At 35.8% G+C, this 13,092-nt stretch overlaps 1 protein-coding gene across 1 annotated transcript in view; it reads right to left on the reverse strand.

Annotated features, from left to right (window-relative positions):
- Nucleotides 1-867: 867 nt before the first annotated feature.
- ARMC3 (armadillo repeat containing 3) overlaps nucleotides 868-13,092 on the reverse strand; it is a 58,543-nt gene continuing 46,318 nt past the window's right edge. Inside the window, exons 14-19 of the mRNA XM_071560818.1 lie at nucleotides 10,487-10,655; nucleotides 9,509-9,609; nucleotides 8,304-8,369; nucleotides 4,205-4,381; nucleotides 2,582-2,744; nucleotides 868-1,222 (exon numbers count right to left, since the gene is read on the reverse strand). Of these exons, the coding sequence (XP_071416919.1) occupies nucleotides 1,016-1,222; nucleotides 2,582-2,744; nucleotides 4,205-4,381; nucleotides 8,304-8,369; nucleotides 9,509-9,609; nucleotides 10,487-10,655 (883 nt within the window). The 3' untranslated portion in view covers nucleotides 868-1,015. The remainder of the gene's footprint in view (nucleotides 1,223-2,581; nucleotides 2,745-4,204; nucleotides 4,382-8,303; nucleotides 8,370-9,508; nucleotides 9,610-10,486; nucleotides 10,656-13,092) is intronic.

The following is a 13,092-nucleotide window of genomic DNA, read 5'->3' on the forward strand; positions in this document are numbered from 1 at the left end:
TCATAAGCAGTAATGAATGCAACAGATAGAAACCTCCTCAACCCAAAGCGGTCAATGCAAGTGTCTCTGCTTCTACAAACATTAAAAAAAAAATTCACATTTTTGGTGGGCAGGAAGTAAAGGCCTTGTTTGTGTTCTGGTTTTCTGAAATTCAGTTCTGCACAACATTGTCTGCATTGGCCTAACTGCTGTACAGCACATTTTCTGAGTTTTCCACAGTAAACTCAATTGACAGTGGTGCTCCCTGAAATACTCCAGTACATTCCTGACAGTTTCACCAGGAAGTGTTTACTGATGTTACTGGCTCTAGACTGTATTTTACCTTTCTTAGATGCACCCACCACACTTCAGCAACACCACATTACCCAAGGCTGCAAGAAATAAAAATTCCCTGTCTAATAGTGCTGCCTTCTCAGAGTCCATTTTATCGTCAAGTGAAAAATAAAGAATTTAAACAAAGATCACAAATATTAACTTATCAGTTGTCTGTTTTCCCTATGCCAGGACAAACAGTATTTACTTTCATCCAGAATACCTTATTATCTGTAAATATTAACTCTGCCAAGTTCTAAAAAATATAAATGGGATGTTTTCTACAGAGGCTGAAACTATACTGTTATCTTAGTTCGAATTATCAGTTCTTGGGTTATTCCACAGAAAAATTGTCCAGTTGTTTTTAGGTGCCTTTTTATTTCACCAGAGGTCACATTTTCTTGCTTCATGGACAATTAATTCCTATAAATGTGCATGGGAGTAGAAGGAAAATAAGAAAAAAAAGATACTGTATTAGAAATAATCTAAACAGATTTAATAAGTGTTTTAATGTTAGCATATAACAAATAGTAACTACCAAATTTTAATCTGCAGTTTTACAGTTTAGTCTTAAAATAGTACAAAAAAATCAACAAAATTTCTAAGCATTGAAGCTGGATACTAAAAATATATTTAATTAAATCTTTGAGACAACATACCAGATATGCTTCTTTTTGATAGTTGGTGAAATTTGTCAAGTTGATTAAATACATTTGTATCGATCCGCCTTTGCACTTCCCTGTTTTATCAAAAAGCCTGGCTCAAACATGAGATCTACAATGTACTCTTGAGGAGGAAGCAAAAGCCCAGCTCTCTTGGGAGAGTCATCAACCAATTTAACTTCATTCCAAGCTCTGTTATACTTGCCACGAACTAAAGTACAGCCAATGCCAATTCTGTCTGCTATCACCTAAAAATGAAAGAAGAATTATTTAATCACAGTTCATACATGTAGCTTCTGTGATAGACAGCCAGGCCCAGAGATGCTCAAAAGAGGAAACAAATACTAAAAGGTGAAGAGTTTCAGAGTTTCCTTATAACTCTCAAGTGCTCCAAACTACAAACCTTTACTGTTGGTTCTGCTTTTAAATGTTATTTCTGGCTTATTCAATGCACAACATGAAATTTACTCATTTTAACTCTTTTCAGACAATATCCAGCAATGTTTTTCTCCAGATGGAAGATTTACTTCTGAATAATATTTTGAAGTCTATTCAAGCAATGAGGTGTAGGCACACTGCACACATATAGCTAGTATGAAATATTAAGTGTAAAAATGTAACATTTTTATCAGTGTAAGTTTAGTACTCTTACTTCACTCCAAAGCACACTCCTTGCTTTTCAGCCCTGGGAATGTGGGAGGTAATGAAATGCAAGGCAGGTGCCTGGTAGATGAAACACCTGCCTTTCCTCTGTGCTGCACTACCACAGACAGACTGATAATGGTTTCCAGCTACAAAACTGCTTTCTCATCACGTATCTGCTGCGGAGGAATGAAATACTGGAAGATTTTTGTTACAAATGGACAAGGATGTCCATTGCTTAGAGTGCTGTGGCTTTAAGAGATATGATCTGTCCCTACAAAGGTTTCTTGGGACAGTGGAGGATAATTAATTCATACCCTCAGACCATTCATAAAATAAGCTGGGAACTTTCTCCCCCCAGGGATACCATAATTTTAGGGTTGTGCTCTTTCGCCTGTGTATTCTTTCCTAGGTCCTTCCTGCTTAATGTGCTAGGTCCTTGCTTCTCTTTTCCTTTTTATCCAAGAAAGAGAAAAATCCAGCTAAGGAAAAAAAATGGGACAAATAACCAGGCTATTCACACAAAGAAAGAAGAAATGAAACTTCCCAGTCTAAGAATATAAAAGCTGTTATATAATATCATAGAATACTGGATAGATACCAAATAAAAATTGTCCCAACAAGTTTACATTTGCAGCAAAGAAAAAGAAGGAAGCTGCATAATTCAACATTTTACAGTTTACAGAAAATGTAAAATGTTTTGACTCTAAAGCAAATATTTTGGCTTTTTGCCATTTATCAAGTATTCTGCTGATATCACTTAAGACAATTTAATGACAACAAGAATGCCTACAGAAACAAGCAATGCTGGCTCTCATTCACTGGGAAATCAACTTTGCTGGTGAAAAATTACTAAAGTGTATACAAAAGATTTTATATGAAAAAAATAGGGTATTATACTGATGCAAATACAGTTTTGAATATCCACTTAAAACTCATGTGTTACAAAATAAATGTTAATATACCTTGAAAAGTAAAGCTCTGTGATAGAATGTCCCTTTTTTGATTTTCCCGATAGGCACAATGTTGCATTTCAGTTCAAATTCTATTTCACTTATGTGAAGTTCCCAGCTGAAGTCGTGTAGTTTGTCTCTTTCAATAGAGCCACCCATCCTGTCTGCAACAAACCTGTTCCAAAAGCATACCAGGATCAATTACATCTACAGTTTATCTTGTATTTATCACAAAAATGTAGCAAAATGAAATGTATACAAGCAATAAGTGAAGGAAATATCAGACTATATTACTCTTTTATGTTTGCTTCATCAATTTTTTTAATCCAGTAATTGGTATTTTAAATATGCTTACTGATAAGTACAGGTAACCATAACTTAGGTAATTCACATTTGTCACAGATCTAAACCAAGGTGCAAAAACTGCCAGCAGAGATCCTGGAGGGGTCTAGTATAGGCACAAAATCCTCAGAGAAGATCCCTAATGCTAACCCTAACCCTCCCCCCGCTTCAAACACGTTCTACTTAAATTTTCTGTGCTTGTTTCACTAGGTTGTGTGTCTGCAAGTATTTGGTTAGAAGAGCAGATGATCTGAAAGAGCATTTTATGTATTCCACCTTGAGGAAGGCAGCATGATTTATACACAGCTGGATAGTTAAGGATGAATATCTGTCACGTGAAAGGGAGGAGGGAGACAGAAATGTAAAGATTTCTAGTCTTAACCATATTAATAAGAAATTATTAGCAATAAGCACCTCCAGACAATCAGATCCTTATGTTCCCAACACTACCTATCGACTATGGACAGCACACAGGTTGGAAGGGTTTCTGACCTCTGATATGAAGCCACACTTAAGCCAGGGAGAACTCATCAGCTAAATAAGTGCTTCCAGAAAATTAGAGCCTTATGAACCCAGCACTGCCTGCCAAACTGCTGGACAGAACACAGGCTGGAAGGATTTCCAACCTCTGCTTTGAAGCCAAACTTAATAGCTAGAAAAGAACTTTTCCCACAACAGCTCCCAAAATAACATTTATTAATACAAGTATGTGACAGTTATTGTGAGTTCCGCTTTGCCAGTGATAACGTTTAGCTGCAAGATTGTATTTAATTGATAATAAAAGACCCCAAAAGAAACCAGCACAAAACACATTTTACAGAGACAAACACACCAAACTCAAGTTACAATACAGCAATGTATCCCATTTTCACAACAGACAGAAACTAGCAACAAAGAACTACCAACTAAAAACACAGCCACCTAAAACTCTTATCTAGACTCTCTCAATAACATAGGACAATAAAATAGCTTGCAAACCACTCTCTCTGTAACAGAAAACAAAAAGAAAGAACAGAGCTGCTCCTCATCAACACGCATGTTGAAAAAGAAACTGCACACTGAAAGTAGCAAAGTGTAAAGCAAGTTACTGTTATTAGTATTAAGGTAGCAAAACACAGTTAGTAAAGAAGGTGCTTATAAAGTAAGAATCAAAGTAGCTGTTAGCATAAGATGTAAGATAGAATGTATAAAGGAATAAGCTTTGTAAGACAGTAAAGGTAAGAAAGTAAAGTATAGAAAGCACATGGAGTTATATTACCAATTCAACCTTTGGAAACATAATTTGATACTCACTGTGCAAGGGCCACAACCTGTTCCCTGGTAGTAGTTAGTGGCAGAATTGTTTTGGAAGCATCTTTAATGTAATCCATTAAAATGAAGTCCAATGGTGGTAACCAAACTTCTTTTTCTAAATTTATTTCTTCTTGGACTTCTTTTGTTTTGTCCTCTTCTTTTTTCCCCTTCCCTTTTCTTACATAGAAAAAAATATACACTTATTTAGAGTACTGTAATCTCTAAAGTTGAAATTCAAATACAATAGTTCTCCAACAGGCCATTTAGCCAAATTGATTGGGGAGGGGTGGAAAGTAGGAGAAATCTTTCCTCTTGATAATGAATGTCCGAAATCTACAAAGCTGTAGACAACACTTGTGGAACATTCTCGCGGGAGATGGTCAGGAACCAAGTGTCACTATCTCCGTATTAACATTGTTGAACATTCTCATTTTATTTTTGTCAATGGCTCTGATATGCCTTTCCCATATATGGATTATCTAGGGGAGGAGACACTCACCTACTACATAGATAGAGGAAAGATCTTCAGACAGTTATGGTTTGGTTTCATATGGAGATGAACTACAAATCATGAACTCCAGTGAGTTTGTACTTGACTGAAATCTGAACTTCAAATAAAGGAATAAATGATTTCAAAAGCACGGCTGAAATCTTGACAGGACATTCCAAAAGACAATCTCTGTACTTGCAAGTCCAGGTTCATCAAGCATCATGTAAACTACAACATGGCTTGTCAGAGGAAGATCTTACAAGAACTCTGTGTTCTTGTTGACTTTTTTCATTGCACATGCTTCATTTTTACTAATGCTCAGGATCTGAAAAATGACTGTGATCCTGAACAGGCATCATAAACACCCAACAGAAGTATAAATGAAATTACTGTTCTACTTATATGGAATACTGTGCATTCCACAAGTTATGCAGCAACTATAAAACCAGTATCTTACTAGAGGTATAATTAAGGTCTATACAATCAGACAGTTTAGGATTTTTCATTTGTAGGAACATATGAAAGTAGTGTTTTGTAAGCATTATTCAGCATAAATCCTGAATAATTCTACTCTGAAATATGACATTTCTTTCCTTCATTTAACAGTTCTGGCTTATTTTTTAAAATCTGTGGCATTTCTGGTGTTCTTGGAAGGAAAAAGAAAAAATAGAAATAGAGGACCACTGGAGTACATGGCTTCAGGACACACTATCATTACTGTATGCTCTTCAAATTATTCTTAAAATTATTCTTTAAGATGGAAAGCACTGGACAAAGCAGAAGGATATACACCATGATAAGTGGTTGAATTCAAGCAATTTGTCTTCAGAATACTTTGCAAACTTTTCTATAACCTATTGAGATTTACCATATTCACAAAAAGCTCTTTTCATAGGTATTATAAAGCACATTATTTTAGAGGGATAACCAATTAAGATTTAATCTTAAAATTATAGAAAATTTACCACCCTCTTAAATACACTGTTCTGGTTATTAATTACACTTACACTGGAAAAAAGCAGACAGGTTTCTTTATCTCATTTTATTCTACCTAACTATAGTCAGGGAACCTTATAATGCTGTATTAAACAGCTGCCTATTTATCCATTCATACACTTATGCACTATGGTTAAAAATACCCTGTTTAAAAAGAGAAAAAAAATTATTCCAAACTCTCTGTTGTCCAGTTTAGCAGGTTTTCAAAAGAACAACTTCTACAAATGCTATAATTCTTATTTCTTGACTGTTTTCTCTCTTTTCCCCACTTCTCCCCTTCTATCATCCCAGTACTTTCTTTCCCTATGAGAACTGCACCATTAAATTACAGCGCTACAGCAGGAGAATTTGTTCCTTATTCCTATCTATTCAAATGACTCTCCAATCACTCTTATTCTTCTTCTTCCTGCCCAAGAGAGATGGGTTTGAACAGTGATTTGTTTGGGTTCTTTTGCTGCTGTTTATTTTTGCCAGGTATGACTGTTCTGTTTCTTGGTGGAATAGCTGCTTCAAGGTTGTCTTCCACACTTGTCTCTCTACCTTACTCCTCAACTCAGTCCATCATATCTGTATAATACTTATCTCATAAGGAACTGTGGAGTTCTTGTCTTACAGGTCAGTGCTATAAAATATCCAGTAACCATTACAGTAGACTCCTACTTTCTTTTTTCCTGCTCTCTTTTACTTATCCCCATTTTCTTACCAATGGGAATTGTGACATCAGAAAAAAAAATCACTCTCATTTCCCAAACCTGTTTTGCTACTTGTGAGACTTCTTGCTGTGAATGCAGAGGAATATTACAAAGGAGGGCTCATGGCACTTTAATAGTTTCCAAGCTGTTTCTGATTCCTGTTGCAACTTCAGTACAACAGTCCAACAGGTCACCAGAGCATCAGTGTGTGGAGGAAGGCAGCCAATACAATATCAGCCAATACAATATCCTACCATCTAAAGACAACAATGACATACCTATTTTCTTTCCCATTTTACATAGCTTAATACCCTGGTTCTCTTTAGAAAAGAATTAAATGAGTATTGGGAAGTATTTCTTAAATGCTGTACTGGAACAAAGCATGGAATAAATACACATTTATTAGCCTACATTAAATACAGTCATTTAGCCCAGTCAATATCTATGTCAGATATGCAACTGTTTGATTAAAAATGCTATCTGTCCATGCAAATACATGTCAAACTATCAACTAGCCACTTCCTCTACATCTAATATAAACACTGCCAGCAGACAATTACAACTGCCCTTTCTCTTAGCTTTTAGCTATGGTTTATATAAAGTAGTATCATTTTTTCAAAACAATCGCTTTAAACAATGTTCAGCAGTGCTTTGAAAAATAATGCTGAACAGAAACATATGATAAAAGGAAAAAATACGTAGAAAAACATCTAAGTGTGTTTGAGACTTGGATCAGCTACTGACCTTCAAGTCACTTCCATATATCTCACAAATTAATAATAATAATGATGTATGAATTATGGATTCAAAATGAATGACAATGGGGTTATAAATCATACAACTTGATCATGACATTCAAAGGCAATTATTTCATACTTGAAGAAAGAAGTCTTTGTATCCCTGCAAGGTTTACTGTGGGACATTGAGCCAGGTATTTGTTCCTTCCTAAAGAAAATTTTTCTGAAAGAGTTATGGTTGCTAACAGAGCACTCATTTACTCTGTAATTGACATAAATTACATTTAAAAAGCAACTATCCAAGTGTATCCTCATCTCAGACTGTAATAAACAAACATCTTGTCAAAACAGGTCTCTCAGCTCCTGAGACTATGCAAAATGGCCTATGACCCTCGAGCGTGTTCTGAGATTAAAGAACCCACTACTGGTGCAGAGCAAATACAACTGGGGCTCCGTATCTCCCCTTGCCTCTCTTCATTACATCTCACTGTCAGTGAGCAGCAATGGCAAACCAGACAGAGACTGCTGGTCAGCTATCTGCAGGTACGAGGGACAGACTCAAATCCTCTTTCTCTAAAAGAAGAAAACGAATTTTCCACTACAAGGGTAGAGGTTCCAACCTATTTGGTATGAACGGACTGCAGCACTGTACCTGGTTATTGTATGGATGAGGACAAGCCCTGCAAAAGCAAAGCATTTTTAGGCTAGTTGCCATCAAAATCAGGAAGTTCTGAGCACACCCATCTAAGCTTCTAGTCACCTATGGAATTTCAGTGGAAGAAATTTAATATAGAAATAAGAATGCATGTAGGCACTGCAGGAACATTTCATGGGTCTAGGTTCTAAACTGAGAAAGAAATTCTACCCTAGTTTCCCTGTGTCTTGGTTGTCAAGTTGCAAAATAACAGCATTTCCCTGCCTCCCAGGGATAATGAAAGGAAAAAGAGCAAATAAATGCAAGCTGTTCAAATACAGCATGAGAAGGGAGGACAAATGATCGCTAATAGACAAAAGAATATTACTGGAAATAGGAGGTGAAAGGAAGACTCCAAAAACATATTTAACATTGTACTTAAGCATTTGTACTCTGTTCAGAAACTCTATCACTATTTTCAGTCAGAATTCTATTTCTAATGTTAGAGCAATAACAGAATATTGACAACTAGTAAATCTGAAAACCCTACCTTGCCTTTTCTTTACTACCTATTTTTGAAGCAGGTGGTGAATCATATGCCTTCTCTCCTGCAAGACTGAAACAGAACAAGATATTTTTGCATGTTATTTGCATATGAAGCTATGAAAATGGAGTTCTGATTTTAAAGGACAGTAAATATATTAATAGGTGCTATGTAAGTGGAAATAACCACTAATAAACCAGGTATTGATCGAGGGATCAAAAATGGAGTATGGAATACCAAATTATGAACACAAAAGTAATTGGGGAATAAAACTGCTGCCAAAGTGCAAAAGCAAGAAGCTGTATCAAAGCCAAAGAAAGAAAACCTGATAGTTAAAGACAACTCTAGGGATCAACAAAGAGCCTGGAAGTCTAATTTGTCATAGATATTCCTAGACATCTTTATGGTGTCATATACAAGCTTAAAAGGGAGGCTAATGATATTGCAAACCAAATATGTGATGTGCTGACGGAGAAGAAGGTTTTGGAGTTGCAAAATATTGGTAGAGCAATCTTTGATCTGTGAGACTGTTTACAGGAAATGGCTCCCAGTTAAACAAGCCCCATACCAACTTCCTGCATTCAAATCTAAGATTTGTGAGGCTGGCTTCAACATAAACAGAGAAGCAACGGACATAGGTTCTTTATCAAGTCTGAGAGCTTGATACTTGGTTTTGTCCTGCCTCTTGGGATGATGAGCTTAAAATGCCATGCATTTGTCTGTACAAGAAAATCATCAAATCATAGGTTTCATTGTTGCATGTTGACATTCAGCTTAGATGACATAATGATTATGGCAGATGACAAGCTTTGCTGTAACTAATAAAACACTGGGTCTCCCACCATCAGGAACCAAAGAGCGAAGGGAATGAGTCTTAATGGCTAAAATAAAAAAGCAACAAAACTGAATAAATATTTTCTCTCTAGAGGGAAAAAAGTTATTTTCCAAATACTTATTTTATAAAATACAAATCTTTTGCCTTTTAGGACATAAAGCACTGTGCTGGGATTAAAATAGATGTCTCTATTTTATATATGTGCGGATGGATGGATGGAGGGATGGATGGATGGATGGATAGACAGAGATAGATAGATAGATAGATAGATAGATAGATAGATAGATAGATTAAATGAAGTCTGTACCAGAAACAGTGAAAATGATGAAAAAGGTGAGCTATTGCAATAAATGCTAGTAGATCTAACATGACTCACTCTTCTCGGGGTTTAGCATTAATGAAGATTATTGCCCGACGGTCAGTAAGCTCTTGCATGCTTAGTTCTTCCAAAGATAAAAATTTGACTCCAGGTTTCAACTACAAGAAAATTAGCATAAAATACAATTAGTTTTGTTCAGTTAAAGGTGCAGAGAAAAAATATATTTAAGAGAGTAATTTAAAATTCCTAAAATTTTAAACCAAAGACTACATAAAAAATTCCAAAGCTATTCAAAATATGTGAAATTTTTTCTATATGCATTTTTTCATCAATTTTTTCTTAGAAAAGATTGTTTATAAATAATTTAACATGTAGTTGTTGTTATTATGGCATTCCAAACAGTTCCAGAATTAACAAATGTTCCTGCCTCTGAAGGCTTTACAATATAGGATGGAATGTTCAAACACAACCAAGTACTTTAGGAGCAGATATTTTACTGATTGTCAGTAAGACTGGTATTTCTAATTCATTTGGGTATTTTAAAAAGTCTTTCTGTGATTTAAACTGAACATAGCACTAACAAGTGATACGGGACTCAGTCTTTATATATAAACACTTCTTTGTTAGAGAAAGGGTCATGACTGAGATGAAAAAATGAACTCTTTACTTCTTTATGTAAAAATAAACAAACAAAATGTCCACAGCTCATTCAGTGTCAAGTTAGTATTAAGTATCCTGCAGGGAAAGAGACCAGAAGAACTAAAGTTTGAGAAAAGACCTGGAAAGAAACTAGGTCTACACAGCTCATATAGAATAGGGAAAAAGATCACAACTAGGGGATAGCATGAAGATGATGAGATTTCATCCATGAGGAAAGGTAATCAAAAGAGATTTGTGTAACAGCTGTGAAATGTCAGGACACACAAAAAAAGTATTTGCTGTTGCCAGATTCTGGCTTTTGCTATAGCACTCTTTCTAAATTAAGAGGAAAATTTTACTCTTTCTAAATAGAGTGATTTATTTCTATTAGCTTACCTGACCACAATCATAGAATCCATTAGTAATGATATTACTTGATGATAAATATCCCAACCGGCTGTACTTTTGGGAAAGATTGTTATCAAGTAGCTTTTCCAAAGCAGCTTCACTAAACCTATTTTTACGCTTTGTTGACAGATTAATTTCTTCTAGGATGTCTAAAGCACTGATAAATAAAATACAAAAAACCTGATGAACAAAATACAAAGGCTACCTCATTGTTAAATACTAATTAACTGTTACTATATAGTTCAGAGTTAGTTTTCAGCATTACCAAGGCCAAGACAAATTCACTTCCAAGTGTTAGCCCTGTGCTCTCTGGGCCAGCAAGGAGGTGGCTGTGCGGCACAGAATTTCTTCTCTAGGGGACAAAAATACCTTGCAATGCTCAAAAGCAAAACCAATTTCTTTATGTAGTTAAATGCTACATAAGGAAACGCCGGACAGGATGCCACAGCCTTTTGTTGTTGGATGTTGGCATCCACAGAGGACTTAAGGGAAAAAAAAAGTAAAAGGAATAATGTTCAGAGATGACCACATGGTACAGTTCAGGCAACCTCCAGCTGCAAAGCAATTTGCAGATTCCAGCTGTGCATTATGCAGTGGGTGAATCTTTTTCGTGTAGGACTGTTACTGTGCTCAGGGGAGGCACAGCTGGCAGATATTTGCTAAACACGAATGAGAGTGGAAACAAGTGGTTGTTTCAGCATCACCAGAATGGCAGAATTTTTGCAGCATGGAGATAGAAACAAAAAGTGAGGATATGGGAGGACAGGAATGAATTTCTTAAGCTGTTTCTGATGCTGAAACCCACATACTGATAACTTCTGACCTGAAAAACTTAGGAAAGGTCACCAAGAAGATAAAAGAAACTCAATCAGGAGAACACAGCAAACTGCAGTTTTGGAACTGTTTAGAAATGAATAAAAAAAAGGAAAATGGTGATATATTTGTGTGTGTCTGTGTTTGTATTTAAAGTTATATCTGTGTGTGTTTATGCACACATGCGGGTATTCTTCGCGTCTCAAGGAATAAACTTTATATATTTATACATATATATGCATGTGTGTGTATATATATGTATATGTATATGCATGTCTATGTGTATCATGATCTCCATGTTTAGATTGCCCATTTCTGTGAACTACATGGGGAGCCTCAGGTGTGGACATTTACAATATAGACTCTGATCAGATGAATTCCAGAGAACAACTTTTTCAGGCAAGGCACATGACAGCCTTCTCTTCTTTTATAGAGGGAAAAGGTAGTGGAAGAGCAGTTCAGGCCTTTTGTCTATAGCATATTGCAGATAACCAGCAAATAATGCAGAGAAGAATTTTAGAGGGGAAAATGAATAAAAGAAAGGCTGATGTGCACAGCAGTGTCTAAACCAGATAACACTACAGGCACAGTGACACATTACCCTCATATGGAGAAAAAACAAGCCAAAACTGGAAAATACAGCTGCACCAAAAGCTCTGTGAAGAGCCAAAAACAAAAAAAAAACACCCCAAAACCTGATTCAAGCAGAAATGGAAACACTGACACTCTCAACAGAATAGAAGAAGTAAGGGACAAACTCAAAAGGTGCACAGGCACAGTGAGACACAACTAGTCAGGGACCAAAATGAAAATAAATGGTTCATGTGCTACAAGTCAGAGAGGAAAATTCAGGCCTATTACTCAATTTGGGAAGAAAACTCCTAACAGCGAAGGAAAGACTGAAGTGTCTGATGCCTTTTTTTCTTCAGTTTTCATAAAAAGGTTTCAGGCAGATGCCTGGCAGTAATATTAACAAGGAGGTAGAAACAGTAGTCTTAACATGCCTAGAGTAAGTTTGAGGAGACAAAGTTAGCAATCCTTGAGGACATTTACCTCAAACCACTCTATGAATTTGCAAAAGTGACATCATAACTATTTATAATTGTATTTGAAAATTCTAGGCTAGATGCCTAGAGAGTGGAGAAAGGCAAAGATACTATCTAGATTTGAAAAACTAAACCCAAGGAAATTATAATAGATACCATGCTGCCAAATTTCAGTGTCCAACAGCACCATATCAAATTGTTAGACAAACAGTTTGCAAAAAACAAGATATGAGAAATAACCATTATGTATTTGTCAAGAATAAATAATGTAAAATGAAGCTAATCCTTGCTGCGACAGGGTAAAGAACTTGATGTATAGGCAGAAGAAGTAGATGTGAGATATGAGTTAACTTTGATATATGTTTTGACTTTAATAATTCTTTTCACATATTCCTGCTTGAATACTCATGAGCAAGTCAGGAAAATATGAACTAAGTGAAAATAACATGAAGTAGTGCCTGATGACTAGAAAAACTATGCTTACTGTATTATTATCAGTTATATCCTGTCAAACTGGAAGGACACATAAATTAGACTCCTACTTTTGTACTGTCACAAAGAAGGGATTAAATAAGAACAGTGCCATATGCAAGATAAAGAAAATAATTACTGAGCTTTATTTGATGGTGGTATGACCTCATCTGAAGTTCCTCATCCAGGCTGGGAGATGGCATAAATAAAGGACAGAAATTCAGAGATGCTTGGCAAAATGATACAAGATTTCAAAACAAAATT

This window comes from Pithys albifrons, chromosome 7 (assembly GCF_047495875.1).
Source record: "Pithys albifrons albifrons isolate INPA30051 chromosome 7, PitAlb_v1, whole genome shotgun sequence".
NCBI classification, from domain to species: Eukaryota; Metazoa; Chordata; class Aves; order Passeriformes; family Thamnophilidae; genus Pithys; species Pithys albifrons.